At 58.2% G+C, this 25910-nt stretch overlaps 3 protein-coding genes across 3 annotated transcripts in view; 2 read left to right on the forward strand and 1 right to left on the reverse strand.

Annotated features, from left to right (window-relative positions):
* The window catches only part of LOC119107410 (CD82 antigen), a 29995-nt gene extending 18256 nt beyond the window's left edge, over positions 1–11739 (reverse strand). The window contains exon 1 of the mRNA XM_037230846.1: positions 11419–11739. Within this exon, the coding sequence (XP_037086741.1) occupies positions 11419–11484 (66 nt within the window). The 5' untranslated portion in view covers positions 11485–11739. The remainder of the gene's footprint in view (positions 1–11418) is intronic.
* A 579-nt stretch (positions 11740–12318) lies between these two features.
* LOC119107295 (longitudinals lacking protein-like) lies at positions 12319–16529 on the forward strand (the record flags this gene model as incomplete). Its single annotated transcript, XM_037230720.1, has 3 exons — positions 12319–12461; positions 15826–16161; positions 16398–16529. Coding segments are annotated over exons 2-3 (447 nt in total), but the record flags the coding sequence as incomplete, so codon positions are not given.
* Positions 16530–16750: 221 nt separating this feature from the next.
* Positions 16751–24261, forward strand: LOC119107548 (uncharacterized). Its single transcript, XM_037231033.1, has 6 exons — positions 16751–16817; positions 18010–18184; positions 19984–20102; positions 20582–20701; positions 20990–21135; positions 22546–24261. Exons 4-6 carry the CDS (start codon positions 20585–20587, stop codon positions 22751–22753), a joined length of 471 nt encoding a protein of 156 aa, XP_037086928.1. The 5' UTR covers positions 16751–16817; positions 18010–18184; positions 19984–20102; positions 20582–20584; the 3' UTR covers positions 22754–24261.
* The last annotated feature ends 1649 nt before the right edge of the window (positions 24262–25910 follow it).

Genomic DNA, 25910 nt, shown 5'->3' on the forward strand with positions numbered 1-25910 from the left:
GTGAATCAATCAATCAGATAGCCGCGTTACGATAGATCGCAGGGATCCCCAACAACTGAAAGGAAAATCCGACTGTCGAATGTGCCGACGTTAGAAAAATGATGCTCAACGGGATGACTTCATCCCGTCCAAAAGACCAGCCGATTACACGATGATCATGGGCATTTCCTCTCGACTATTTCGCGACGCGCTCTCCGTGGAATGGCATGCCAATGAGCGACGGCGTTCCGCTGTGGAGGCGGGCACCGAGCTGGACTACCAACAGGGTCAGCGTCACCGATCAGTGTCAACCACGGTCACCAGCGCCTCCCTTCACTCATCTGGCACAGCCGACCGAGACCGAACGAGGAGACCTCCCGCTGGGCATTTCCTCTCGACTATTTCGCGACGCGATGTCCAGCTGCCCTCCCGCTGTCCGGCAGCTGGACATCGCGCCACGCTGGACGCACCTGTCTGACGGCGTGAAGAGCTGGCACCAAGCGCACGAGCCGCGCCAACTCTGCCTCCCACCCTACCGCCAGTCGTCGGGCGCCGACAGCCAGGCACCCTCCAGCCCTGCACCCCTACAGTTGGCGCCAAGCCGGCCGGCAGCAGCCCTGCCCCAGTCGTCGGCTACCCACAGTAAGGCACCCTCCAGCCCTGCACCCCTACAGTTGGAGCCCAGCCGGCCTGCAGCAGCCCTGCCCCAGTCGTCAGTCGCCGTTGGGTGCATACCGCCCAGCCAAGTGCCTGGGTGCACCCTCCGGTAGGGAGCCAGGCCAGACGTGCCGGCGGACCACCCACTGGCAGCCGGTAATCGGCAAGCAGGCGGAGCTGTGGCCGGAGCTGTGGCCGGAGCTGTGGCCGGCAGGGTGCGTATTCCCCGCGTGGGGCGTGCCGCCGACGAAGGCAAGGTCGCGGGGCCGCCGGGAGCCGCTCACTGAGGCCAGCTGGACGGTCGACGGACGTCGGAAACGGAATCGGTTCCAAACCCCGGTGGCGCCGCTAAAGTCAAGCTGAATCGACTGACTTGACTCTCGGCAGGCAAACAGACTAAGTCGGGATGTATCGGAGTCAGCAACACATTCGAGATAGGACAGAACAGAAGTGGTTTGCAGTTCACGTTGGGCTGAACATAGATCAGCATGCATCTACGCCAGCCGGAGTCAGGAGTCTGAGCTAAATCGAGCCAGCGCGTACAAGATCTCTAACAGGACTCAGAGAAGCGGCAATGAGCCAGACTTGCCGAAGATCAGTTCCTATAACATGCCGCGACCGAAGCGGACCGACCGTGGATATTAGCCGCCCCACGTATCTTCAACTGACAACTGGCTGCGATCCAGCTGCAAGTCACACTCCGCCGCCCCTGCAGCGATGCTGCCGACGCCGCGTTCCGACGGCGCCATCGGAACGCGGGCGGGTGGGCGTCGGCCGTCTCATCCGCCGATAATGAACACCTCCCCGGCGGCAGCGGCGGTGGCCGAGGTGCGTGCTCGTGGCCGGCGCCGCGCCCGGCCCGGAACCAGGCTCGGCCGCGCACGGTAATGACCGCAGCCGGCCGCGATGGCGGCGAGCCGGCGGCGCCGTGCTGTATCGCCGAGGCCGTCAGCCGTGATCGACATCAGGCGGCGGCGGCGCGGGCTGGCCGGCAGCCGACCCACCGACAGCAGGAGCGACGCCCGCCCGAGAACCGTCGTTTGTAGGTCGATCACGTGACCATTTCATGAGGCCTTCAGTCATAAATCGTTAAGCCCCACTGACCGGGACCTCAAGACCGGCATAACCGGTGCACCTCAAGACGAGCATACGCAGCGTACCAGAGACAATATGCCCGAAGATCCCTACCGTGAAAAAACGTCAATCACATACCACATCTATTGCATATCTGACATACAGGACATCAATCGCCGCGAGCGTTCGGATCGGACCCCGCCTGAGCTCTGCAAGGTGCCGACATCGGACGAATCCGGATCCGATCCAAATTGCTGACCCTGATGCAGTCTGACATAGTCCGCTTGCCTGCCGTGGACAACCGGCTCGCTTCAGCTCGGCTGCAGCGGCCGGCCGGACCGTAGGTTCAGCCGCCTATGGCGTGCCTTCGTCAGCTCATGCCGTACTGCGCATGACAGAGTTCTAACGCCACCTCAGCCAGCCTCTTCTACGTCCAGCGTAGCCACCCATGACCTGTCCGTCGCAGCTCGGAGCCGCCCACGTGGAGGCCGGCCGGGCTGCCGGCGGCCCGGTCCGGTCTGCGCCGGCCTGAGCAGATGCCTGACCTGTCACCTTTGCGGCCTCTGAATCACGTGCCGCCACTTACCGGCGCCCGATTTAGTCCCGCGCCGTGCGGCCGGCACGCGGCTTCTTCATTAGCCGCACGAACTCCGCTTCCGAGTGCAGCTGCGCCACGGACAGCTGCTGCGGCCTGCAGACACCGCCGCCAAGCGGCACCGGCCTGCCCGCTGGCCGCCGTCGAGCAACCTCGGCCTGCCCGCCGGCCGCCGTCGAGCAACCCGTCAGCCAGCGCCGAGATCTGGGACAGACCCCGCCGCCGCCGATTTGGTTGCAAGTGACTGTGCGACGAGGCTAGGAGAAAGTTGTTCGCGGCACTTGGGATTGCATCGGTCGAAGGACTGTGCGTGCAGTGTTTAAGCTACTTAAACGTGTCACAACTGGGTGCCGGCTGACAGCGATACGTCACAACCTGTCCGCTTACGCTAGAGCACCTGCCATTTAATCAAGTAAGTGTGATCGAGTGCTCATACTACGCCAATCAAATTTTCAACGCGAACCTAACGCTGTTACTGACCGGCGACATATACGCATTACCTCCAAAAGAGCATCCGTCTATGCTCACCACCAAGTCCATACAGCCACGGCGGCAGAGCGCTGCGCACAGCGACTGGTCCAAACACCCTGTGACGCGCCAGACACCGGCGCCGGCGCCAGCGCCGCCCCCGGACACGCGACATCCCGTGACAGGCGGCGTGGCGGCCGGCTCTGTCGAGGCTCAGCCACAGGGCCGCGTCCCCGGCCTCGTCAGGACATCTGGCCTACCGCCGGCCCGCAGTTTTCATATGATAATGACACCGGCCGGCCGGTGACGCCGCGTCCTTGGGCCGGGCACAGCCGAGCGTCGGCCGCCTACCCCTCGGACGCATCGCCGGCGGCCGGCCCGTGCGCGCGCGATCGCCCCGGGCAGGGGTGCCGTGCGGCACGCACCGACCGCTGCGCTGCTGCAGCAGGCGGCGGCACAAAGGCTTGCGTTTGATCATTTTTAAAGCATAACTGGATATGATGCAGGCCTTTCTTACCAGAGATCCGACCTGGTCTACATATGGCTGGTATACACACACACGCACGCGCGCGCGCGTGCGTGCGTGCGTGCGTGCGTGCGTGCGTGCGTGCGTGCGTGTGTGTGTGTGTGTGTGTGTGAATATCAGTGAAAAAGTTGACTGGTGGTTGTTGACATGAATTCCTCTATGCTTTACGCGCTTTGCACTGTTTGCCTCACAGGGGCAGGGATGCGTGAACATTGACCATGATCCCTCTATCCCGAGTCCACTGGTGGTCCCAAAAAAGGCAGCGAGCAAGGGATGGTCACAATGCAGCGGCGAGTCAGGCACAAGGCTCGGGGTCCGACCATGGACGTCTTTCAAATGTCATCCGCGCGCCTCGGCACGCCTCTGCCCTCCGACGGCCGGCGCCGCCGTCGGCCCGCTTTGTCCCTGTCGAAACCGGCGCACGCGCCGCGCAGGCCGTGCCGGAAATAGTCAGCTGCCGCGCCGGCGCCGACGGCGGGGCGTCCGCGGCGGCAGCGGCGGCGGCGCTGGAGCGGCCCGCGCCGGCCGGCCAGCTGGCGGCTAACGTAAACAGATCGTCGGCGATATGCCGGCCGGTGCGCGCGCGCACGTCCCGCCGCACAAAGACGCAGCCGCTCGAAGCGACGCGACCGACAAACAAAGCCGGGACGACGACCGAGAAACGGTCGCGGTCGGCGAGCCCCTCCCCCTCCCCTCTTCTTGCCCCATCGCCGCCGCCCCCGGCGACGGCGCTGTGACGCCAGGGCGGCGCGACGCGCGACATGCACAGCGCGGTAACGGTCCAAGCGGCCCGGCGAGGTCAGCCGCGCGCTGTTGCTGCACAGTACGCCGATCGATCGGGGCGTGCAGCACTGCAGATGGCTGGCGGTGATAGGCCGGGCCCGTGTCGGACGCCAGGCGGCGGGCCGCGGACGGGTCCGGCTCGGCGGACGTCTGGCGGTACCGGGAACACCGGGGGGACGCGGGCAGACACCGGCCGGACGCGGACAGACACCGGCCGGACGCAGGCAGACACCGGCCGGACGCGGGCAGACACTGGCCAGACGCGGGTCGATCGAGCTGACACGGTGCAGACGTGACGCAGCCCTGTCGGCCGACCCAGCCTGACAACCGCCGTCAGATGTCAGCGCCAGCGTCGGACGCCCGCCGGCGGCCAGAGGCCCACGGCCGCGGCAGACTGCTGCACTGCTGGACACAGCGGCGGCTCACACCCACTGCTGGGTTAAAAGCTGGGGCGGCCACGGACTGCTGGTGCACGGCAGGGTCCGGCGATAGCCCGCTGGACCGACAGGCGGTCTGGTACTGGACTGCTGCTTTCCCCGTCGTTCGATCGTGAGCGGTGCGCCGCCGTCATGACCAGCGGCGGACGGGCTCGCCGGCCGGCCTCCGGACAGCGCGTCACGTGTGAAAGGTCATGCCTCAAACCGTCACAAGGACACAGCTCGCATGACACACGTCACGAAACCGTCTGGCAAACACATCCGACTTTGACTGTGGAAGTTGCGCGGCGCTGGAGCTCCACGGCGGCTCCATCGCCTGGTAAAGCCTCCATCACCCCCGCGGGCATTGCGAACACGCCTGCGCAACGCTACCCCGCGCGCTCGATGGAGGGCGAGTGCTTTCCGCTCCCGTTACAGACGCTGATGTATCGATCTCCAGCCCACACAAAGCTGTCTGCTAACGAACAACTCTGTAACTGACCACGTCCCAACCGGACCGTAATGCGGTCGCGTCTTAGAACTTTGGTCTCGAAGAAGCGGTTCGGAACTGGCTATTTTGGGACACTCACTGGGACGCTCAATAAATTAGTTTATATTTTCAGGCAATTATGGAGCGCAGCTGGCAAAAACGCAGGCGTGCCTACGCAGCTATTGCATTCCATACGAAAGTGGTATGTTTTGAAGCGTATTTGCACCGAGATGTTTTGAAGCACATTTGCGTCGAGAGCCAGTGACTGCAGCAAACTGCTCAAATATTGAACGCCGAAATACCGATACAGCCAGAATACTGCATGGGTCGGTGTTCAGGTCTGAAGAATGTACAAAATGTCTTTCACTGAGTACGGCATATAGAAAGAACGCGTCGTGTCACCGCGCACCAGTCGAGCGGATCCTTGACCGAGCCCGTCGCGTGGCGGCTGCGGCGCCGCGGGCGAGGGCCAGTACCGCCGGGGCGTGCAGCGATCACTGCCTGGCCGCGACGGCCGCTCCTGCTCCTGCTCCTGCTCCCGGCCCGTCACGGCCTGCCGGGCGCGCAGACCGCGGCCCCGGCCACGGCCGAGATGGGGAGTGTGATGCCCGGCGCCGCCGAGCCCGCGCACGAGGCCACGAGGCCTCAGAGGCGCGCGGCGACGCCGGACAGACGCACCGTGCCGGATGGAGCGAGGTCTGCAAGAGTCGTGGAGGCGGACCGCACCGGTCCGGGATAATCATGCGCGCAACTGAGACAGTACGCTACTATTGTTCATCAATACAGCAGCTGATGAATGCCAAGACTGATTCGGTGACGTCCGACTACAGTCATCGCCATTCATCGCTTAACAAAGGCGTTGGCGCAACGAGGCAATCAGTAATCGTCTGGAGGCCGGATACTGATTCTCCGGGTAGTGGGCCGTGCCGATGCAGTGCCACTCCTTCACAACCAAGCGCCGTCCATCGACCTGTCGTCGATACAGCACTTCTGTCCCGAGAGGACGCTGCTTCAGCGGATCGCAGTCTGTTCGATCTGCTTGTGGTGTAATGCGGAAGCGGTGGGGTCCGCCGCCAGGCGCGCCGCACGTGAGCATTCGCCCCGGGCCGCCGAGGACACGGCGTTCCCACAGGCGGGGCGGACGGCCGCGCCGCCCACCGTACTGGCGCCAAAGCAACAATGCGGGGAAAGCGGCGACGCCAGGCACGAGGTGACGCCTCGGCCGGGCCGGAGCGGTGCCCAGCCCGGCCGGAGCAGTCCTCATCGCGGCCGAGCGCCAGAGTGGCGTCGCTTGGCCCCGCCGACGGAGCAGTCTCTCTCGCAGAGCCGTCTCCATCGCAGAGCCGTCTCCATCGCAGAGCCGTCTCCATCACAGAGCCGTCTCAATCGCAGAGCCGTCTCCATCACAGAGCCGTCTCAATCGCAGAGTTGTCTCTATCGCAGAGCCGTCTCCATCACAGAGCCGTCTCTCTCGCAGAGCCGTCTCTCTCACATAGTCACTCTCGCAGAGCTGTCTCCCTCTTGCAGAGTGGCGTCCCGTAACACCCGGTCCGCAGCGCGCTGCCGTCCGCCGATGACGGACACGTGACCCGAGGCTGGCCGGGGCCCAGGCCCGTCATGAAACGCTCGACAAAAACACGCGGCACAATGACGCCCGGCGGGGCCATTTCCTCCCCCCCCCCCCGCCCCTCCCTACCCAGCGATCGATACGAGGGGAGCAGGAGGGCCCGCTGAAAAGGTGACGCCGGGCGGCGGGGGCGCCGGACCGGCAACGGGCTAGGGCACGCTCGCGACGGGTGCCAGCAGCTGACGGCGCCCACGGCATCACCGACGGGAGCGCCGCTCAGAGCGAGCTCGCCGCGTCGGCGACGCTGCGCGTTGGCAGGCGAGTCTTCACAAGCGATCGTCACCGGCGCCGGCTTGAGCCGGGGTCACTGCGACCAGAGCCCCGACGGTGCCCGGTCATCCGTGACGCCTGTCGGCGCTGTGATGGATGCAGTCGGGACGCCGGCCGCAAACACACAGATTATTCAAAATACGCTCGAGTCATTACCGGACAATGGCGCAGTCTGCGACCAGGCCACGGTACCCCATGCGGAAACAATACAACAATAGCGTCGAGTGTCGTGGATGACTGTTGGGTTTTCGGTGCCTCCGATGGCCGCTGATTTTGGCGTACTGTGGGGCGGGCAGCGAAAGCGCCGCGTTTCTCCCCGTTGAGTACGGCGACCCAGCGAGAATTGTACGCCACCGGCGCACGCGCGGCCGGCAACGGCGACTCGGACCAGCCGCTCTCACTCCCGCACCACAGATGGGATATCCTCACACACGGCCGCTGCAGGTGCCTGCATGTAGCGTACCTTGCGCGCTTCGCGAGGTGGTCACGGCCCGGGGACGTGCTCGAATGGGCGCATATGCCGCAACGCCTGCCAACTCACTGACAGCGTCGACTGGAAACGGCAGCCGACCGGAACAGATAACGCGCCACGACATACACACACGCACAGCGTATCAGCCCGCTCAGGTGATTACCTGCTGAGCAGCCTGAGCGCTCTCAGCGCTGCCAGCCTCCCTAGGCAAGCTGTTGAGGCCCACCAGGTCAGACCATTGCAGTGCCGACTGGCCCCGACGCCGGCTGTCCTACGAGCGCGGCCCCCTGCCAGCACCGAGCGACGGCACGCTTTCGCTTGTTGCGGCCGGCGGCAGCTCGTCAGCAGATGATTATGCTTGCCGCCGTCTCACAGGGCGCCCGGCGGCCGTCATCGCCGCCAGACGCGGGCGATTACGGCGCTCATAACGTCGCTCTCCCGAGAGGTGCCGAGTTATGGTCGGAGGCTGCGCCCCTGCCCAGCCGATCGCGCGCGCGTCAACCGCGAGGAGTGTACCAGGCTCTCCACCCACGCCTACCAACCTCCGGTCTCCCGCAATCCATCAGCGCGGGACGCCTTTGGTCCCGTGCCACCCACCCGCAATCAGCTCAATATGATCCGTAGATGCCCTGATGGCGATTCATGAGGGAAACATTCAAGATGAATGATCGCGTCTGAGGAGACGGCGTCAGAACGGATGAACTGCTTCCGGACGCAATACTTATTGGATTCGCACAGAACGTCAGTGGGATGCAGCGCGACCTTGACATGGTCAGGCCACCGTGTCTGAGCATCACGACAGCGACACACGACATCTGAATAATGACTTGCATGTGAGAGGTAAGCAATAGAAAGCTGACTCAGCGCACGGCAACACTGGACGTAAATAGGGAGGATACATATATTTTAAGAACCCGTAAGCTACTCAAATGACGGGTAACAGCAAGAAACGTGACCTGTCAAATACGCTTCGACAGGCAAATATTAGCATACATGTGAACAAGCAAGCGTGTGCAAACGCCTGAGCTGTAAAACCCGGTGCTCCTCTCCCTTCGTCCCATGTCAGGTTCCTCTGAAAGTGTGGGTCCGGGTCCTCCCGACCGCGCTGTGGTTTATTTTGGGTTTACTGATCATACACAGAGCGCCTTCCGACATCACCGAACGCGCGAATGTCCTGACCTTGAGCCACCATGACCAGGGGCGACCGCCCTGCCCCGCCGCAGGGTTAGGTGGGGAATATTCCACTATCTGGTCTGGTCTGGCAAGTTCTGAGTTCGCCGCCGAGCACCACTGCCATCCCTCCCCGCGAGCCGAACCGAGCTAGCCGTCTGGCCTGCGCAGATGACACCGTCCGTCCGTCTCCCCGGCCGAGACGGGGCACCGGCTGGCACCAGTCACCCGACCCCTCCCTCGGCCGCCGGAAGCCGGCGTTCTGCTGTGCTGCGTTCGCCAACCGCCTGGGGGCGCGGCTGACACGACGGTGACGGCGGACGGCCCAGACAATTTGCCAGGAAACGGCGCGGCCGGCGGCGCCGGGACGCGCCGATCTACGCGCTAATGGCGGTGTTCCTCGCGCGCCGCCCGCCCGTGGTCGGTAAATGCGGCGGCGATAGCGCCTATCGCCGCCGCATTTATCGTCCACGACGCTCATTGCTAATCCGACGGTAGGCGTGACAGGGCTCGGTTTTCTCGCGGAGCAGTGATGCGTGCGGACAGAGGGCCGGACATGCGCGCAGTGACGTCAAGGGGTGCCAGGCGCTAAACATTCAGGCCATGGAGATGCCAACGATCCGTGTTTCTGCAGCCGATTCTCCTTTCGTGGTCAGACTATAATGGCTTAACTACGCTTCAGATAAAATAGCACGATTGCTGGCAACACCGGTGGAGGGCGAACTGAGGACGGCGGGAGCGCAGTGAGGACCAGAACCCGCCGCCATGGACCATCGAGTCTGCGTCAACAAACAGAGCAGCCGGCGGGGACGTCATCACGCCGCCCGATGACTGGACCCGGACGGCGCTGTTGAGGCGGCGCGGCCGCAGCGTAGCCGGCGATTCTCACCGGCCACCGGAGGTCGGGTCCGACCGCGCGCGCGCTGGGGCCCGCAAACAGCCCCGTCATGGTCCCCACACGGCGACCGCGGACCGCCGGCCGGCGGCCGAGCTGGCACCCGTGCCGCCCGCGTGGTCTGACCGGCCGCTGGCGGGTGCCGTCAGAGCCAAACACCTGACACGGCCAGAACTGACGCGACACGGTGCTGTGATTTTGGTATCGGCCAGACGTAAATCGGCATGTGAGAAGGAACTGTCACTATGTTGGCGTCGTTTGTCAGGGCGCGGCCTCGCAACACAACACGTGATAAATAAACGTCACGGTGGGTGGAAAGAGAGGCACTTTCTATTCAAAATAATGAACAAAAACACGTGTCTTTTTCAGCACATTAATGTCGTCGTTAAGTGAGGACGCCGAGCTTTGTCTAAATCATGAAACAAAGGGTCCGGACACTGATAACGAGCGGAAGATTACACCACACCAGATCTCTTTCCTCCTTGGAAGACATCCACTGGAGCCTGGACGGCCGCCGGCGGTCGGCGGGCCATCCGCAGCTCTCGCCACGGCCGAGCCGGCGTGCGCTGGCGGGGCGGGGCCGGCACACCGCCGACTGTGATGCCGAGCAGCACGCGCCGTCCCGGCACGAGCCGCGACCGCCGCCGGTACCAGCACGGTCCTGCTGCGCCACGCGCCTGGAGTGGCCCGCGGTGCCGGGCCGGCCGCCCAGCCCCGATGTCGAAACACAGTATCGGGTGTGGGTGGCAGAGGACGTGTCTACATGGGGATTTGACGTTCGCAGCGTCCAAAAGTCGAGCTGAGAGGATGTGGTGTGGGGCAGTCAGCTGGTCCGGGGGGCACGAGTCTGACACTGCGGAGGTCGGACATAGGCACAGTGGGTATCTGAAGGCGGGGCTGGCCATCGCAGGCCACCGCAAACGCGCCCAGGAGGCGGGTCGGTTGCGACCTGGGAGCCAGTCCAGATTTCACGACGGAGATTATTTCACTGCAGGGAAGTAGCTCCGCAACATGAAATGAGTCGCAGGGGCCGAACAGTGATAAAAACGTGACCAACCACCAATATACGCAAACAAACAGGTTTCTCCCCCGCTCTGGCCCACTTCAAAAATAAATAACTAACACAAATACTAACTTGTCCTGAATAGGAAACCACAACTCTGATAAACTGGGGTCGCCTCGGTTACCAAAAGTCGAAGAACGAATGCTGCAAAATGCTAAGTGAATGACCGGACACTGGATGGGAGCATCAGTAGCATGGTTCTGTACTTCGACGTAATGCCGAAACCCGTCAATCCACGCAAGTGTTCTCTTTCACAAACGTGGCTGTCCGAGAAACACAGAACCAGCTGCGCATGGGAAAAGTGACTTGCGATAGGAAACGCTCTTAAACCCTAAACAGACGCCATATATGCCATCCGAATACAAAAAAGCTTCCTGCTGCGTGCAAGGCAGATGAACACATGGTCTGAACGCACTTATTCGGGCGTGCGCGGCGAATGCTGCTACCTCATGTGCTAAACAGTACCTAAAATAGCTATATTTTACAGTTTAAAGAAAATGTACCCATCTTACAATGAAGAATCACCTAACCAGTCTTGCGTGAGAACTGTGTGAAATATCAGGTTTTACTCAAAGACGGACCCATCATAAGAATAAATTACGGGTCGTAACACGTGGGCTTCCACGTCTACATGACGGCATGTCTGCCAAGAAGACGGCTGAACTAACCGATCCGACCCCAAACGGACAACCCAAGTGTCCTCACAAGCAGCACTACAGGTCTCCGCAATAACAAAGGGGGAACACGAGCCTTCTGACGAAGCTGGAATTGTCCGATATTCTTCTCATTACTTTGACGGTGAAGAAATGCAGTCAGGAATGCTTCTTAACCTACGCAACACCATTATCAGCATTCAACCGGCAACCTGATATACATGGGACGGTGACAGAAGAGGAATGTCAGACGGGACCGACGGTCGTAATTCAAGCTCACCGTGATAAGGAGATTAAGCAGGATGAAGAAGAACTTCACACAGCGGCAGCAATCGTTCAGAGCCATGGCTTCAGGTCTGAGTCAACGTTTTTCAGACGATTTCCTTAGGAACCAAGTCCAAGCGAGGGAACTCGAACCAATGGCCTGTAACGGACACCCGAATCTTCCAAGCCCTTAACGCACAGCCGGCTACCCAGCCAATTGACCTTGGAGACCGAGCTCGCACAGTTCCCGGCCGACGGCAGACCGCGCCCCCTCACACTGCAACACTGCGCTCCTCCACAGGCGCTTCGCTCTCGAACACAAACCGCCCTCACCCGTTTCAGTTTCAGCACGGGTCTTCAACTTCCTGAAAACTTCGCTAGATGGCAGGCCATATGCTTGTAGTGAGGATCATTTGCATTGTCACTGGTTTGAGCATCAAATGCAGTTTTCTCTGCATTTTTTAAATGATATTTTTAGTGGCACGTGCGTTGTCATTTTTATCTTACATGCAACATAGCGTTGAAGAACATTAAGTGAAAAAATAATGAGGAATGTTTGAGATTGAGATTGAGTCAATCTCGTTGGAGCGCAATAACTATCCAATCAGAAAACAAAGATGATGTTCTCTTGCTTCATCCAACCCTTTATTCAATAATACATCAAGTGTGTATCCTTGAACAGAGGTCGTCTCTATTGGGGAAAGGCCAAAGGCTTAACACCGGCTCACGTTTAGAAGTAAAATGTTTTACATATTCTCAGTATAAAGTAACAAAATAAAAAGAAATCGGAATCAAATTTGAAAAAAATTGAAATTTGTATAATAGTTTAATTTTCAAAATACTAACAAATATAATGTTAAGGTTTATAAATAGTGGTATTTCTTTTGGGAATGTTTCGCCTCAAGGTAATCGATTAATCAACAGGTTGGAATTTGTGTTGCGGGAGGGCTCTGTGTGCCTGAAAACAGTCGTGCTTTTGTGCATGGTTGCGATGACTGCGACTTAGATAACGACAAGAATTTTGTGTGTGGTTCACTGGGTGCTTGGATATTTGTTCAGGTGAGATTTGTAGTCGTCTTCCGTTGTGCGTCTTAGTTATAGGCCTCCATTTTTTGTCTGCACTGCGCCAGGTAAGTGCTCATTATCTTCCTTTGTCGCCTGTTAAGTGTCCGTGGTTCGCGTGAAGGACAAGGTCTGATGTTTCATTGCTCTTGGACCACTGTGCCATGATGCATGAAACAACTGGCTACTGCATGTAGCTTAGTGCAGTGATTGCCATCATTTCCATCTTTGCTGGATGTAAGTTTTAACACATTGAAAATGTAAGACTAGATGACAATGATGGCTGGTTATGTCTTCAGGAGTCAAGTGATATATGCGAGTATCTCTGTCATTTTGTTGAAAAACACTGAAATGATGCTGATGGCACAAATGAGCACATTTTCTTTGTGATGCAAAACATGATGTTGCTGGTAATGAGTATAATTTGCTCCTAAACCTAGGAGGGCCAAGTATTGATTGGCAGTGTGAGCACAGGTTTATTTCCTGTTTATAGGCACCACACATTTGTATTGGGTGTTTTGTATGTAAGGAGGGCTGTCAACACAGTATTGTCTATAAGTGTTGTTTTTTGGTATCTTCCTCCACACTTGTACAATGCTTTTCCTCTCCAGCAGTATTTGCTTGTGGTTAAAAGCATATGGATGTTTATAGACTTGTTTTCACAAAATTGTTTGGAGGTGGAGCATTGGAATTATTGGAAACCCACCCACAAATTACTAAAAGACTTGCTTCCCCCTCTGGATGTGGTGTATTTCTCCCAGTTAGAAGGGGGATTGGGCTGAACCCATCCCCCTGGAGCTGGATGGAAAACTTTGCCCTTTATGAATGGGAAACATATTGCTCCTCTTGTTAATGCAGCATACATGTGCCAGGTCCTACGGACCTGTGATAAAGAAACATCTGATGCCATATTTATTGAACATTTATGATTCTGCATTGTAGGTCTGGTATTGATACCTTGAGGATAAAAAACTGCAGGAATCTGTTACAAACTGATGCAAAGCCCTGTTGTTTGCTTATAGGACAGTATTTGTATTAAGCATGATTTTTCCCAGGCATACAATTAGGAAATGCTAAATAAGTTTCATATAGTGCTGGATTTTAATCCATCTGTATTTAAAGATTGCTTAGTATATTTAAGAACATTCTTCTTATATTTCTGAACTGATAACCAGTGCCAGGAAACCATGTATCTAAACCAAAGTTGAGTTACTACAAGAATATGGGTAAGGTTATAAGATTATCTGAGGAGAATGGATGCAAAATAGTAGCATATATGATACATATGTGTTCAATAAAAAAGGTGAATTTGGTGGGCAAAAAGCTGGTTAGACAATTTTCCCACCTGCATACCCATAATTGGAGGGGATGTAGTGAGAACTTGAATAATTTGTTCCAGTAATGAAATGCTAAGCAATGCAACATTCTAAAATTCATCCAGTAGTGTTCAAAATATAAATGAACATTTGTGCTACCAGGATCCTGTCTGGTGGCTTCATATGCAATTTGCTGGCATTAACCTGTTGCCTTCTGACCCTAAAAGCTGGACCTCTAGCCTATAACTATCAATTAAAAGCAATCACTTATTGACAGAAAATACTCATGAATGGTAGGAAGCATCCTTAATTAGATATAAAACAGGACTTAGTTTAGCACATCTTTACAAGATCACAGGACTGGGGTGTTTCATGACCACAGTGTGTCCTGAATATTACTGCTGTCATCAAAGGATATTTCAGTTGGCTTTCTGGCAGGGCAAAGCAGTTTTTCAGTTTGAGAAAATTAAGTTGTGATGGTGTTTATGACAGATTGCCATTATTTTAAGATCACTAGTGTTTGAATCAAAACCTGTGCCACTTGTTTCACAGGAAACCACACTGTCTGTTTAGGTGCCCTATTGACCATTGACATATTCCTTGTTTTAATTGTATCTGAGTTGCAAGTATGGGAAACATAAAAGAAAGCACAATCAATGTTTCCATTTTCATTCTTGTTTAGAGTTACACACTAGCATCAACAGTATGCATGACAAACATGTAGGGTATAATGCTCAAGACATTTGTCTCAAAAATGTTTTTTGTGGGTGTTGTATGGTAATGAATTATCAAAATTTATGTAAAGGGAATATGGGTATGACATTCTTTTATAGCCTTTGCTTTAAATGTTTTTTAATCAATGGAAAATGCAGTGATTCTGACCAGATGCAGGCATCAGTGAGCCAATTAACTTCTTTCAAGGTATACTTGGTTTATTTGTTATGTTTTTCAGGTACCTATTCCTTATTGTTGAAATGTCAGTGTGTTGACTGCTTTTGCTTACAGGTGAAGCCTGTTATGTAGAGGTGTCTTTCATGTTCAGAAAATCATTGTTTAATGTAAGGCATGAAAGTGGTAATACCTGTCTCACCATTATCTACAACCTATCTCAGCTGAGAACCCTACCAAAAATTATGCTGGTCAGAGGCAAAAAGGCCTGAGTGCTATTCTACCTGATGGTGCATACTGGTTTTTTTTCCTTTGGATGGCAGAAATCTTCCTACCAATGAAGTATAAGAGTCAAGGAAGACACTCCAAACATGGATTACCAGACATGATAATGGCTTTTTCAATGAGATAGCTTATCAGTGTTTTGAGTCTTAACTTGACTTTAACTTTAAGTTATGATAGTAGTTAGCCTGGTCTATTGAGGACACTGCATGCAAGTGGACAAATTGCCCATGTCATGGTGTTTCATTATAGGTTTTTAGATGAAAGATAAAACTGACTTACCAACAATTTCCTAAAACCAAAGTTGAAAACTAAACAGACCAGATGCTGTCAGTGGAGTGTCAAAGAAATATCTGATGGAGCATAATGGATGCTCCATCAGATACAGTGACAGCATATGGTAATGCACAGCTCAAGTGATGTTGATCCTGTTGTTTCAGGCTGCATTTTATTATTGTGTAAAAGGATGTTCAGGTGATAGATCATGATGCATCCTGTATTTGTTAGCAGGGTGCTAGTTTGTGGCATGTGGCCGTGACATGACCAAGTGGTATGTTGTTTATGACTCCCAGATTGCATTAAGTTCTCTTGAGTTATACCTCCTTCAGATGCCTATTGAAGTGACTGATTACTTCACTTGGGCCTTGAGATAGTGTTAGAAGTTACAAAATAGACAAGAAGAATGGACTTGGTGATATGAAAATTATGATCCATGTGCAACATGTTATCACTTCTGAAACATTGCCAATGCAACATTTCTTGTTAACATCTCTGCTGCCAAATTACAGGGAAATGTTGCCATAACTGCTGCAGTTCTGAGGGTATGGAGGCTCTCTGTGATGTGCCAGTAGCTGACTTATAGCTGTTGTCGGCAGAGGCGCGGCCGCCCCGTCGCCATGGGCACCGAGCGTGAGTACGTGTTGAAGTGGCACAGCTTCTCGAGCACAATCCAAGGCGTGTTCCGCCGACTGCTGGAGAACTCTGCGTTTGCCGACGTGACCCTGGCCGTGGAGAACCAGACGCTGCAGTGCCACCGGCTGGTGCTGTCGGCCTGCTCCACCTACTTCGAGACGCTGCTCACCAACCACCCGCACCCGCACCCCATCATCATCCTGCACGACATCCCGCACATCGTGGCGCAGGCGCTCGTCAAGTTCATGTACAGTGGCGAGATTCGCCTGCCCCAGAACCAGCTGCCGAGCTTTCTCAAGGTGAGCTCGTCAGTGCGACGTGGCGCTAGTTATGCTCCTGTCATTGCAGAAGCCCAGTGTGCAACGTCCCCCCCCCCCCCCCCAAGGAACGTCCCCAACTTCCCCAAGCTTAAGAGGGGCCTGGTATTCAGTTACGGAACCCATTCCTCTCCACCGCTCACTGTGTCCATCTGTCTGTGTGTGTGCATGTGCCGACGCCGAGCCGAGCCTTCAGGAGCGGCCGCTGCTGCCCGCAGGTGGCCGAGACGCTGCGCATCAAGGGTCTGACCGAGACGGACGGCCACAGCGCCGACCGCTGCCTGGACGCCTCGCAGCCGCCCCCGCTCATCCCGGCCACGGTGGCCGCCACCAGCATGACGCCGGCCGCCGCGCCGCGTGCCGCGACCTCGGCCGCCGCGGCGGCCGCCGCCGTCTGGGCGGCGCCGGCCGCTAGCGCCAAGCGCCGCACGCCCGAGCCGAGCCACGAGCGCGACGAGTCCGGCACGCCGCCGCGCGACGCCGCCGGCTCGGCCGCCAAGCGGCGCAAGTCGCGCGTCCCGCAGCCCGTGCACGCCGTGCACGTGCCGGCCGACGCCGAGTCGGAGCCGGAGCCGGAGTCCGCCGAGCCGGCCGAGCCGCGGGAGCAGTCGCCATCGCCGGAGCCACCCGGCCGCCCTGTGAGTGGGGTGACGGAGAGGCGGGAGGCCGGCTGTACGGGATCTGACGGTGGATTGGATGGCGATGGCAGTACCAGTGATGACTGCTCTGGGCGTGGTCCTGGATCGGGCTGTGACGGAATGATGTCGCTGGTATTGGCTTGAAGGTCTGTTTGATATTCAGGTACAAAGTCAACCAATGTGCAAATGATGCATCTGCAGTCATTCCAGCGCACAGCATCAAGTTTTATGGCCGGCTGTGGCCGGTTTGTTTGCCAACGATTGCAGTCATGGCGCAGTAAGGAAAGTTTGACAGTTTGGCATGATTGCAGCCATTGCACAGTAAGGAAAGGTGTGACGGTTCGGCGAAGTTCATTACGTATGATGTAAACGGCGACGCTAGCCCGTTGAAACCTGCTAAGCTTTGGAACGGTGCTTTGGGTTAAATGTGCTTGTGTGAGATGTTTTCAGATTTTTATTTTTCTCGAGCTACAAAAAAAATAATCACAGCAGCAAATTTTGGAACAATGCGAAAATGGGCAAAGTGTTTGCGTGGGAAATGGTGAACAAGCGTGCCGAAGGGAATAATCATATCGGTGCTGAGGGATGAACCAGCGTTCTACGTCTGTGACACGGAGATGGCTGTTGGCGGACTTCTTCAATAGCTTAAGCCTTTACGAGATAACCCACATAATTAACAGGACTTAATTCAGCTTAGCTTTGCCAAAGTTTGTGAAAAATTGGTGAAGGAGTGAATTAAATGAGCATGGTTGTTGTGCATCAGTAACTTTGGCCATATACTAGTTCCACTTAGTTCTAAGGCTAAGGAATTACGGCACGCATAAGCTGTAAGTTTCACATGGAGCGGTTTCCCCATTCAATGCGACCCGATGGTCATCAGGTAGCATATTGCACGGCCGCCAATGCAGGCGCAGCCTCGATGATGTCATGTTTTCTCATGTTCTCGGCGCTTGCTCGCAGTCGCCAGTAGGTTGTCAGCCCTGGCGTCTGTAGCACCGTTGGCGTGTCGGGCCGGTGGAAGGTGGCTGAGGTCCGAATGGGCGCCGACCGGCAGCGACACGGCGGCCGGCCGGTGCGTCGGCCCGGCCGGCCGCCGCGTGCCGACGCACGCCGGCGTGCCATTAGCGTCGGCCGTCGGCGAGTAGTGTGTCGGCGTCGGCGGCCGCCTGACGCACGCCCCGCGCCGCCGCAGGAGAACGGCCTGCTCTCGCCCAAGGAGGAGCCGGCCAGCGGCGAGGACGACGACGGCGACGACGACGAGGAGGAGGCGACCACGGCCGAGCGGCGCCTCGAGGAGGACATCGAGCTGGTCAGCGGCGACACAGAGGACGGCTCGGCCGAGGAGCGCACCGCCACGCCACCCAGCGGTACGCAGCCCCCGCGGCTGGACCGGCCGGCCGCCGGCCGCCGGTCAGACGTACCGACGCCGCCCTCTTCGTCCCGGCCAGCGGTCAAACGGCCAAAAGCGCTTTTTTAAAACAAGTTAATCTGAGTCCCCAAAAACAGTATTAGTCCCTCACCGGATTCCAGACAGCTTAAGTATATTATATTTTGAATTTTGACAATTTCATAACGGGAGTCTCACAGCAGCGCGCTCGCCTCCTACGGGGCTGGTGTCAACGCCGAAATTCCGTGGAATTGTTACAGGACAGCGATAAATACCCGGGTGAAAAGAAAGGCGTCAACTCATTGAGAAGAGCGCACGCAACGTTCAAGATATCTGGCCCAGAACATACGTTTTGCCGTAAAAAAACACATGTGAAATATGCAGTCAGCGTCTGCTGTCTTTAGCGTCCCTGGTATGAATAGGAAGCGAGCTGTTCGCCCAAACCGGACATCACCAGGCCCTTGTTTTGTTAAGTCATTTTGACCTAGCATTACCCCAGGTTTGAATTCACCCATTGTGAAGCTCATCGCGCCTACACACGCTTGGATCAAATGGCAGAGATCCCAATACTGCTCACACAAACGTAAATTGGGCTTCGGACCGAGCTGGAGCGCCAGGTGTCAATTTATAACGCAGTTTGGGTTGGCCCCAAAGTGTTCCTGGACGGCCCAGGGCAGGAAGTACGACCGAACGGCGCCGGTCACGTGGACTGAACCATTCCTGGGTAGGATGCGGGGTGGGAGGGGCGTGTTTCGTGTGCTGTGCGTGTTACAGCTCCGATCTCCGGATGGTCAGTCTCCACCCAGCTCCGATCTCACACCGATTCGTTAGACAGGCGTGGGAATGGTCTCAACACCACACTGTGTGTCTTTGAGAGCCCTTGTGCACCACTCACGGGCAGTTAGTTACCTCGCACATTATTGCCGTGCTGACACTGCGTCGAAATAACGTGCAGAATGACGCAGTCCGGTGTCGTTCTACACATTACAACGTTGTTGCAACTATAACCGGTGCTTGTTCGGAACTACCGTGTCATCGATTCGCTCCGCACAGTATCACCGTATATTTGCGATTTATGCCTGTTCGGGATGATCTAACCAAACGTTGCCCATTTCAGCCTGACGGGTTTTTGTGAAGTAAGGCTGCCTGTCGTGCTGTGCATGCTAGTCGAAAGCATTTGTTGATTTTAGTACCCGAATTAATTGGCCTGTGTGTGAAATGTTGAGTTTTGATATTAACGACTGCTTCCTTTATTTTTTACATCTTTTCAATTTGATGCGTTTGCATGTTTCGGTTTTGCAACGTCTAAATTTTCCTGCCGCTAGATTCCGATTAAATTACCTTAAGTTTATGCATAGTTTGTCTTATGTTGGCTGGCTCTATATGCATGGTTAGGTTTTAACACGCCTGGTTTGTCTTCCGGATTTTTTTTAACACTTTCAGTGATGTAAATGTGTATTGCTCTTAGAAAGGTGCGGAGAGAGCAAATATGTCTTTCGGACAGTACCAGGCTTCATACAGTCCTTCGTTGTGAGAGATCAGCACATATTGCAAGCTTCTTCAAATGTCAGTTTCTTCGGTATCGGTGCGATGAGCACCTCCCGGCTTTCAACCGCTGGGTTCTATAGCCTCGTGATTGTCTATATGCCAGCCGCAGCAGGTGGCGGACGCGTGTGACCCATGCTGGGATGTTGCTGGTCGGCCGCTGTCCGCCGCACCGCTAGCGGTCGGTCGGCGCGCCGGCGCTCCCCTGCTGACGGCGCTGCCGCGTGTCTGCAGCCGCCCAGACGACGCAGTCGACCTCGGAGGCGGCCGCCAGCACGCTCATCAGCTCGTGCGGCGCCGACAACCTGCCCTGGAAGGACCCCAGGTGGAGCAGCTTATTGCCCGAGGAGAAGGTGAGCCGGAGTGGCGGACGGGCGGCGGCGGACGCGCCGCTGGGCGGGCTCACAGTCGGCCGAGACACGACAGACGTGTGGCTGTGTGTCGCGAGCGCCTGTGCTGTGACGGCGGCAGCGACGGCGGTGGCGGCTGTCCTCTGTCCGCTGGAGAGGCCCGTAGTCGGCCGAGACACGACAGACGTGTGGCTGTGTGTCGCGAGCGCCTGTGCTGTGACGGCGGCAGCGACGGCGGTGGCGGCTGTCCTCTGTTCCGGCTGGAGGCCGTAGTCGGCCGAGACAACGACAGATCGTTGGCTGTTTGAGTCGCGAGCGCCTGTTCTGTGACGGCGGCAGCGACGGCGGTGGCGGCTGTCCTCTGTCCGCTGGAGAGGCCCGTAGTCGGCCGAGACACGACAGACGTGTGGCTGTGTGTCGCGAGCGCCTGTTCTGTGACGGCGGCGGGTTCCCGCTGACTGCTGCCGGCCTCTGTGCTGCAGGTGATGGAGGCAATGGGCAACATGCTGGACGTTCCCACGCTGGCAGCTAAGCTGATGAAGAACCTCTTCACTGAAGAGGAGCGCATCAGCTCCAACACCACTGGGGACCACGGGAAGCAGGTGACTACCACGCCACGTCCCCGCTGGGACGGAGTCCGCCACCGGTTCCGCCACTGGCGTTGTTTGCTTGCGTCTTTTGTTGGTGGATCTTTGCACGGTTAGCTGATGATTTCAGATGTCCATCCCCGCACATGTCAGCTGACATGTCAGTGCCGCTCCTTCCCCCCCCCCCTCTAGTTGTGTTTCTTCTGCTTCCCGCACGCCCGTAGTGCCCCGCGACCCCGTGTCGTGCAGTCGGCCGTGCCGCGCGGCGCCTTCCAGTCTGACTGGCCCACTCGCTACCGTCAGATCTTCGACAAGGAGAAAATGGACCTGATCAAGTCGATCGTGTTTCACGTGAGCAAGGTGGCGGAGGAGGACCAGTTCGGACGGGACGATCTCTGGGTGCGCTGTAAGATGAAGATCGACAAGTGGAATCGCGACCTCAGGTACAGGTACTGGGTATCGCCACCATTTCCGTACGGTAGGTCGTCTAGCAACGGGCCGGCAGTCTGGCCCGGTAGTGGGAACGGGGACTGGGACCCCGTCGGCTGCTGAAGGGCGGCCCGACGGCTCCGTTCAGGCGGCCCAACTTGCCACCGCTGGCGGGCCGTAGCAGGCTGGGGTTCCTCCCCGGCGGTCCGGGCGGCACGCGAGGCGTGTGTTCCGTAGGCTGCTAGAAGCCGCGTTCCCCGTGTAGGCCGCTGTGGGGAGTTCCCATCAGGCAGACCGCCTCAGGCCCGCCTAATGCGACACAAACTTTTCGGGCCGCGTTAAGCAGACCTTGTGGACAAACGTAGACAGCGTATAGCAGGGCGGCAAGACAGGACGCGGGCGTCCTGTTGCTGCCTCGGCTCCCAGCCAGTCGGCTGTGGTGCTCAGCCATCTTTAAAGGCGTCCACTTGCCGGGCGCGGCCGCGCACTCTCATTGCACGCACGTCAGTAGCGGAGGCCAGCAGGTAACCCCATCTGAAGTTGGGATTCTCTAGAGATGAGCCTCGGTAGGCGCAGTGAGTGAGCCGCCCGCGGCGTAGGTCGTATGTCGACTGCTGACTCAGACGTCGGTCAACTAACAGGTAATGTACGCCTTCCGTTTGGCACTGCACTTCTCGTTCACGACGAGTAGTGCTGTGCCATCGGCGTATTATGTTGCTGCAGTGCTGGTGCAGTGTTGGTATCGGTTCTCATCTGGTTCACTTTTCATATCAGCCGAACTGGAACCGCGCACTGCCATATAAGCCGACCTGTTCGCTTGCCCCTGTCACGTGCGCTGACCCTGGCGTGATTCACGGTCCTCCGAGCCCGGCCCTTTGCACGCTTTCCATCCGAGTTACGGCGCCGCACCGTCGCCTGCGACCGGTCAGTCCAGTCTCGTTGCCATCAGCACCGGATCAGCAGCAGTCCGTCTATGTGAGATTGTCCTCTGGATCATGCCACACGCGCGTGGCCCTGTCACCGGCTGCCGATCTGTCGACGCCCCGCACCGGGTGCGCTTGCCTTGCCCGTCCCTCGCCCGTCATCGTCACCAGCCCAGCACGCTGGCTGGTGACAGTCGGCACTTGCGACCGCCGCCCCGGCCGGTCCGTATTCGCGCTGCGCCGTCATCGTCACCCGACGAGTTCGCGTCCTCCGCCCCCGGTCGTCCTGCCGCGCCAGCCGCCGTTTCGGTCCCCGTGTCCGGCTCAGTGATGGCCGCAGTCGTGGTACCAGCCCGACGCCCAGCGGCTGGCAGTAGCGCAGCAGCTGACGGTAGCGGCGTTAGACCGCCCACTCATCTAGCCGCCGGTGCGCGCGGCGCGCGCGTCCGCCGTCGGGGGCGCCGCGCCGCGCCGCCGCCGCCCGCCTCACGCCCGTCTCTCGGCCAGGTACGCGCGCAAGAAGAAGGACAAGGACACGTCGCTGCCGACCATGGTTAAGCTGGAATACTCGGCCACCAGCGGTCGCGACGAGGACTGGGAGCGCGAGCCGCGCGACCAGCTGCCGCTGGCGCTGAACTCACCCTGGCTGGCCGACTCCAAGCCATACAGCCTGCAGTCGCCGCCGGTGACACCCCAGTGCAGCGCCGACGTGTAGGCGTGCCGCCGCCCGCCCGCCGCCCATGTGCCAAGCAGTCGCGCCACCGCGCCAGCGACCGACCGCGCGCCGTCGCCAGCCGCCAGCTGCCGAGAGATCTGAGTGTGTGCTGTCCGCGGCGCTGCCGCCGGCGGCTGAGAGGTCGGCCGGCCCGGCCCGGCGCGGCCCGGCGGCCGGCGAGACAGGCCGCCCGCTCTCAGCGTCATCCGCAGACGTGTGCTGGCTGCTACACGCCGAGTAGATTATACACGTGTGACTAGCACAGCTAACACCGCCTAGGGGTATTATACGGAGGTCTAACAGCTAGCGCGGAGAGATGCTTTAGATCTGAGTCGGTTTCAGGTCAGTATATTTACCGTTACCCTCTGTGCGCGCCGTGGAGTCGTTGGCTCTATGTATGCCCGGTTGTGCTGCTGTGCGGTGGCTTGGGCCGCCCGTCCGTTGGGGAGGGGCTGGTCTGTACAGGACGGAGGGGGGAGGGCTCGAGCGCCGCGCCGAGTGCGTACTTAAGCGGAGCGGGGCTCGCGGCCCGGGTGTACTTACCGGACTGGCCGCGTGCTGGCCAGTCCGTGCTGGCGCCAGTATTACGGCGGCGGCGGCCAGCGGGCAGAGGGGGGGGGGGGGGGGGGGCGAGGCCCGCCCCGCACCCTGTACATATTCACACCGCGCACGCGCGCTCCGCGGTGGCGCCTTCATTCCAGCACGATTATCAGCAACATTCCACGGCCGGTGTCCGCGCGGCCGGCGCGCCGTTATGACGTGTTTTGAAGTGTTTATGAGGCGCGGCGGCGCGCCGTCGGGCCGCTCCGTCTCGCAGCTTACCTCTGCCGTGGGTGGACCACCTTTCATAGCCGCCATCGGGCCCGCCGCCCGCTGTATACATACATGTTACTGTGCCTGTTTATAAGAGGCGTGTGCGCGCGCGGTGTGTGCGGGCGCCCCAAGCCCGCCTGTCTCTCCTGTTGCGCGACCGTGCCGGTCGCCCTCGCCCTTCTTTCTTACTGAATTACCGTGCCGTGCGTCTTTGGCTAGATTTTGTAGGACTTTCGATGCTGTTTGCACGTGTGCGCCGTGCAGCCTGGGTATAGCGGTACTGCACGGGCCTAGGAGGAAGCCCGCCGATGAACTGACGTGTGCGTGTACGATTAATCAGGCGCTGTGCCCGTGGACCACCTGGTATTTATGTCAAATGTATTTGACTGTCCCTACTTGTTCGCAAACGGCTCGCCCAGGCTGTTCGGATCTGGAAGTTTCAGTCTGTAACCGTTCCGGTACCTTCCAAATGACGTCAGCTGATGCTGGTTCAGGCCCGTGGGCAGTGGCCGCATTCTGTTCTGCCGGTTCGCCCCCTCCGCCCGCCGTGCATGACAATCTGATCTCCCGTGTTGCATTGTAGTGATGTGTATGACCGGCGTGGTGCCACACTTGTCCGCCGAGCGGCGCCACCTGTCCGTCGGTAGGCGCCGCGTACAAACCCGCATCATGTGAGCAATAAATGGACGAGCTGAGCCGAACGCTGCGTGGGCTGGGCTGTCTGGGCCCAGGCGGAGGCGTGGCGGCCCGGCCGTGTGGGCTGAGATGTCTGGGCCGAAGTGAAGGCGTGGCGGCCCGGCCGTGTGAGCTGAGCTGTCCGGGCCGAAGCGAAGGCGTGGCGGCCCGGCTGTGTAGGCTGAGCTGTCCGGGCCGAAGTGAAGGCGTGGCGGCCCGGCGCTGTATGAGATTTGTGGGCTAAGCTGTCAGTGCCGAGGCTGAGGCGTGGCGGCCCGGTGCTGCCAGAGCTGCGTGGGCCGAGCGCTGCCCGGATGGCCCTGCTTCTCTTGCCGCGGTCTTCGGGCAGCATGGGTAAACCCTCCACGCCGCTCAGCACGAACGGATGTGTTCGGAGCCGCGAGTCTGACGACGAGTCGAGTTGCTGCGAACCTGACGACTGCTGGATGCAAGTATTAGTTGGCCCGTGGGAAGGGACGGGAAATTAGTGTTGGAGACAAGGATGTATTGTTCGTGCGACGCCGGATGGTGAAAAGCGCAAACAGAAATGTCAGTAAATCCAGCTTCGGGGGCGCTGCTTGCCACTGCTGGTCGGTGTCAGCTGCTGGGGCCGAGCTGATGAGCTCAGTGGTCACGCCGCCGCAAAACAGGAGCACCGTCACCGTCGAGAACGGTGTTGGGGGGGGGGAGGGGTCGTGACTTATTCCCGCTGCAGTGATCGGCGCACTGGCGACGCCCCCCGTGGTAGATAATGCGTTGGCCGGCTTCGGCGCGGCGCGCCACAACAGCGCGCCTTGCGGTCGGCGGAACGAGATTCCCGCCAACACCAACGACGGTTAACCTCAGACATGGCGCCGTCCTTGTCCGCGCCCGCGGAAAATGCGCTAACTTCACCTACCGTCAAAGTTGGAAGGTTACGTGAGGATTTTAGGGCCATTGAAGGAAAACCTGAAACCGGTTTCCAGATGGACGTTATCGTGTCGGGTCGCAAACAGACCGGCGAGCCTGCACTTGAATCGCCGTCGCAGTCGTTTGTCAGCTACGGGACGCGTCAGAGCGCCGTCCAGTCCACCAAAACCGTGGGGCTCGCCTCGCGCACCTGTGCGTTAAACGATCCATGGAGAGGCCTTGCGAGTGGTCGGCGAAACCACGAAGGCGCACCTTGCCAATGGTCGGCGAAACCATGAAGCCTTCTTCGCACGTGTTGTCATTCCGGTTTCCAGTCAGTTGCAGTGCTTAGATAGAGGCGCGACAGTGTTACAGAAGTGAGTGCATACAGACCACGATGGTTTTATGTGGGCTGTGCGCGCCTGATGAGTGCTGAAGAATCCGGTGATCGTGCGGCGCAAAAGGCATCCGCGTGTTACCCGACGATCGCACGAGGTCAAGCAGCTGAGCGGGCTCAGAATAGCACAACGAAGGACAAGGAAAGGTGATATCGACGCCGAGGAGCTATACGCCCGGCCCACTACCTCACTCTCGCACCAACGGACATGGCTGGCGACCGGAACACAGCCCGGCGGGCGCTGGCGCTTCTCGGCACTGTGTTGCTGGTGCTGCTCGGCGTGCTGGCGGCCGTGACCGGCGCCCTGCTGCTGGCGCCGCACCCGTGGCTGGCACGCGTCGTGCTGGCTGGCGCCAGCCTCCACCTGGTGGCGACCTCTGTGCT

The sequence above is a fragment of the Pollicipes pollicipes genome, unplaced genomic scaffold, assembly GCF_011947565.3.
Source record: "Pollicipes pollicipes isolate AB1234 unplaced genomic scaffold, Ppol_2.1 Scaffold_6686;HRSCAF=7923_pilon_pilon_pilon, whole genome shotgun sequence".
NCBI classification, from domain to species: Eukaryota; Metazoa; Arthropoda; class Thecostraca; order Pollicipedomorpha; family Pollicipedidae; genus Pollicipes; species Pollicipes pollicipes.

Excerpts from the sequence above, each read along its gene's own strand:
- LOC119107548 (XM_037231033.1), top strand. The coding sequence starts at position 20,585 with ATGGAGGCAATGGGCAACATGCTGGACGTTCCCACGCTGGCAGCTAAG. Across the intron at positions 20,702-20,989 it reads CTGGGGACCACGGGAAGCAG|ATCTTCGACAAGGAGAAAAT; the intron begins GTGACTACCACG and ends CGCTACCGTCAG. Across the intron at positions 21,136-22,545 it reads AATCGCGACCTCAGGTACAG|GTACGCGCGCAAGAAGAAGG; the intron begins GTACTGGGTATC and ends TCTCTCGGCCAG.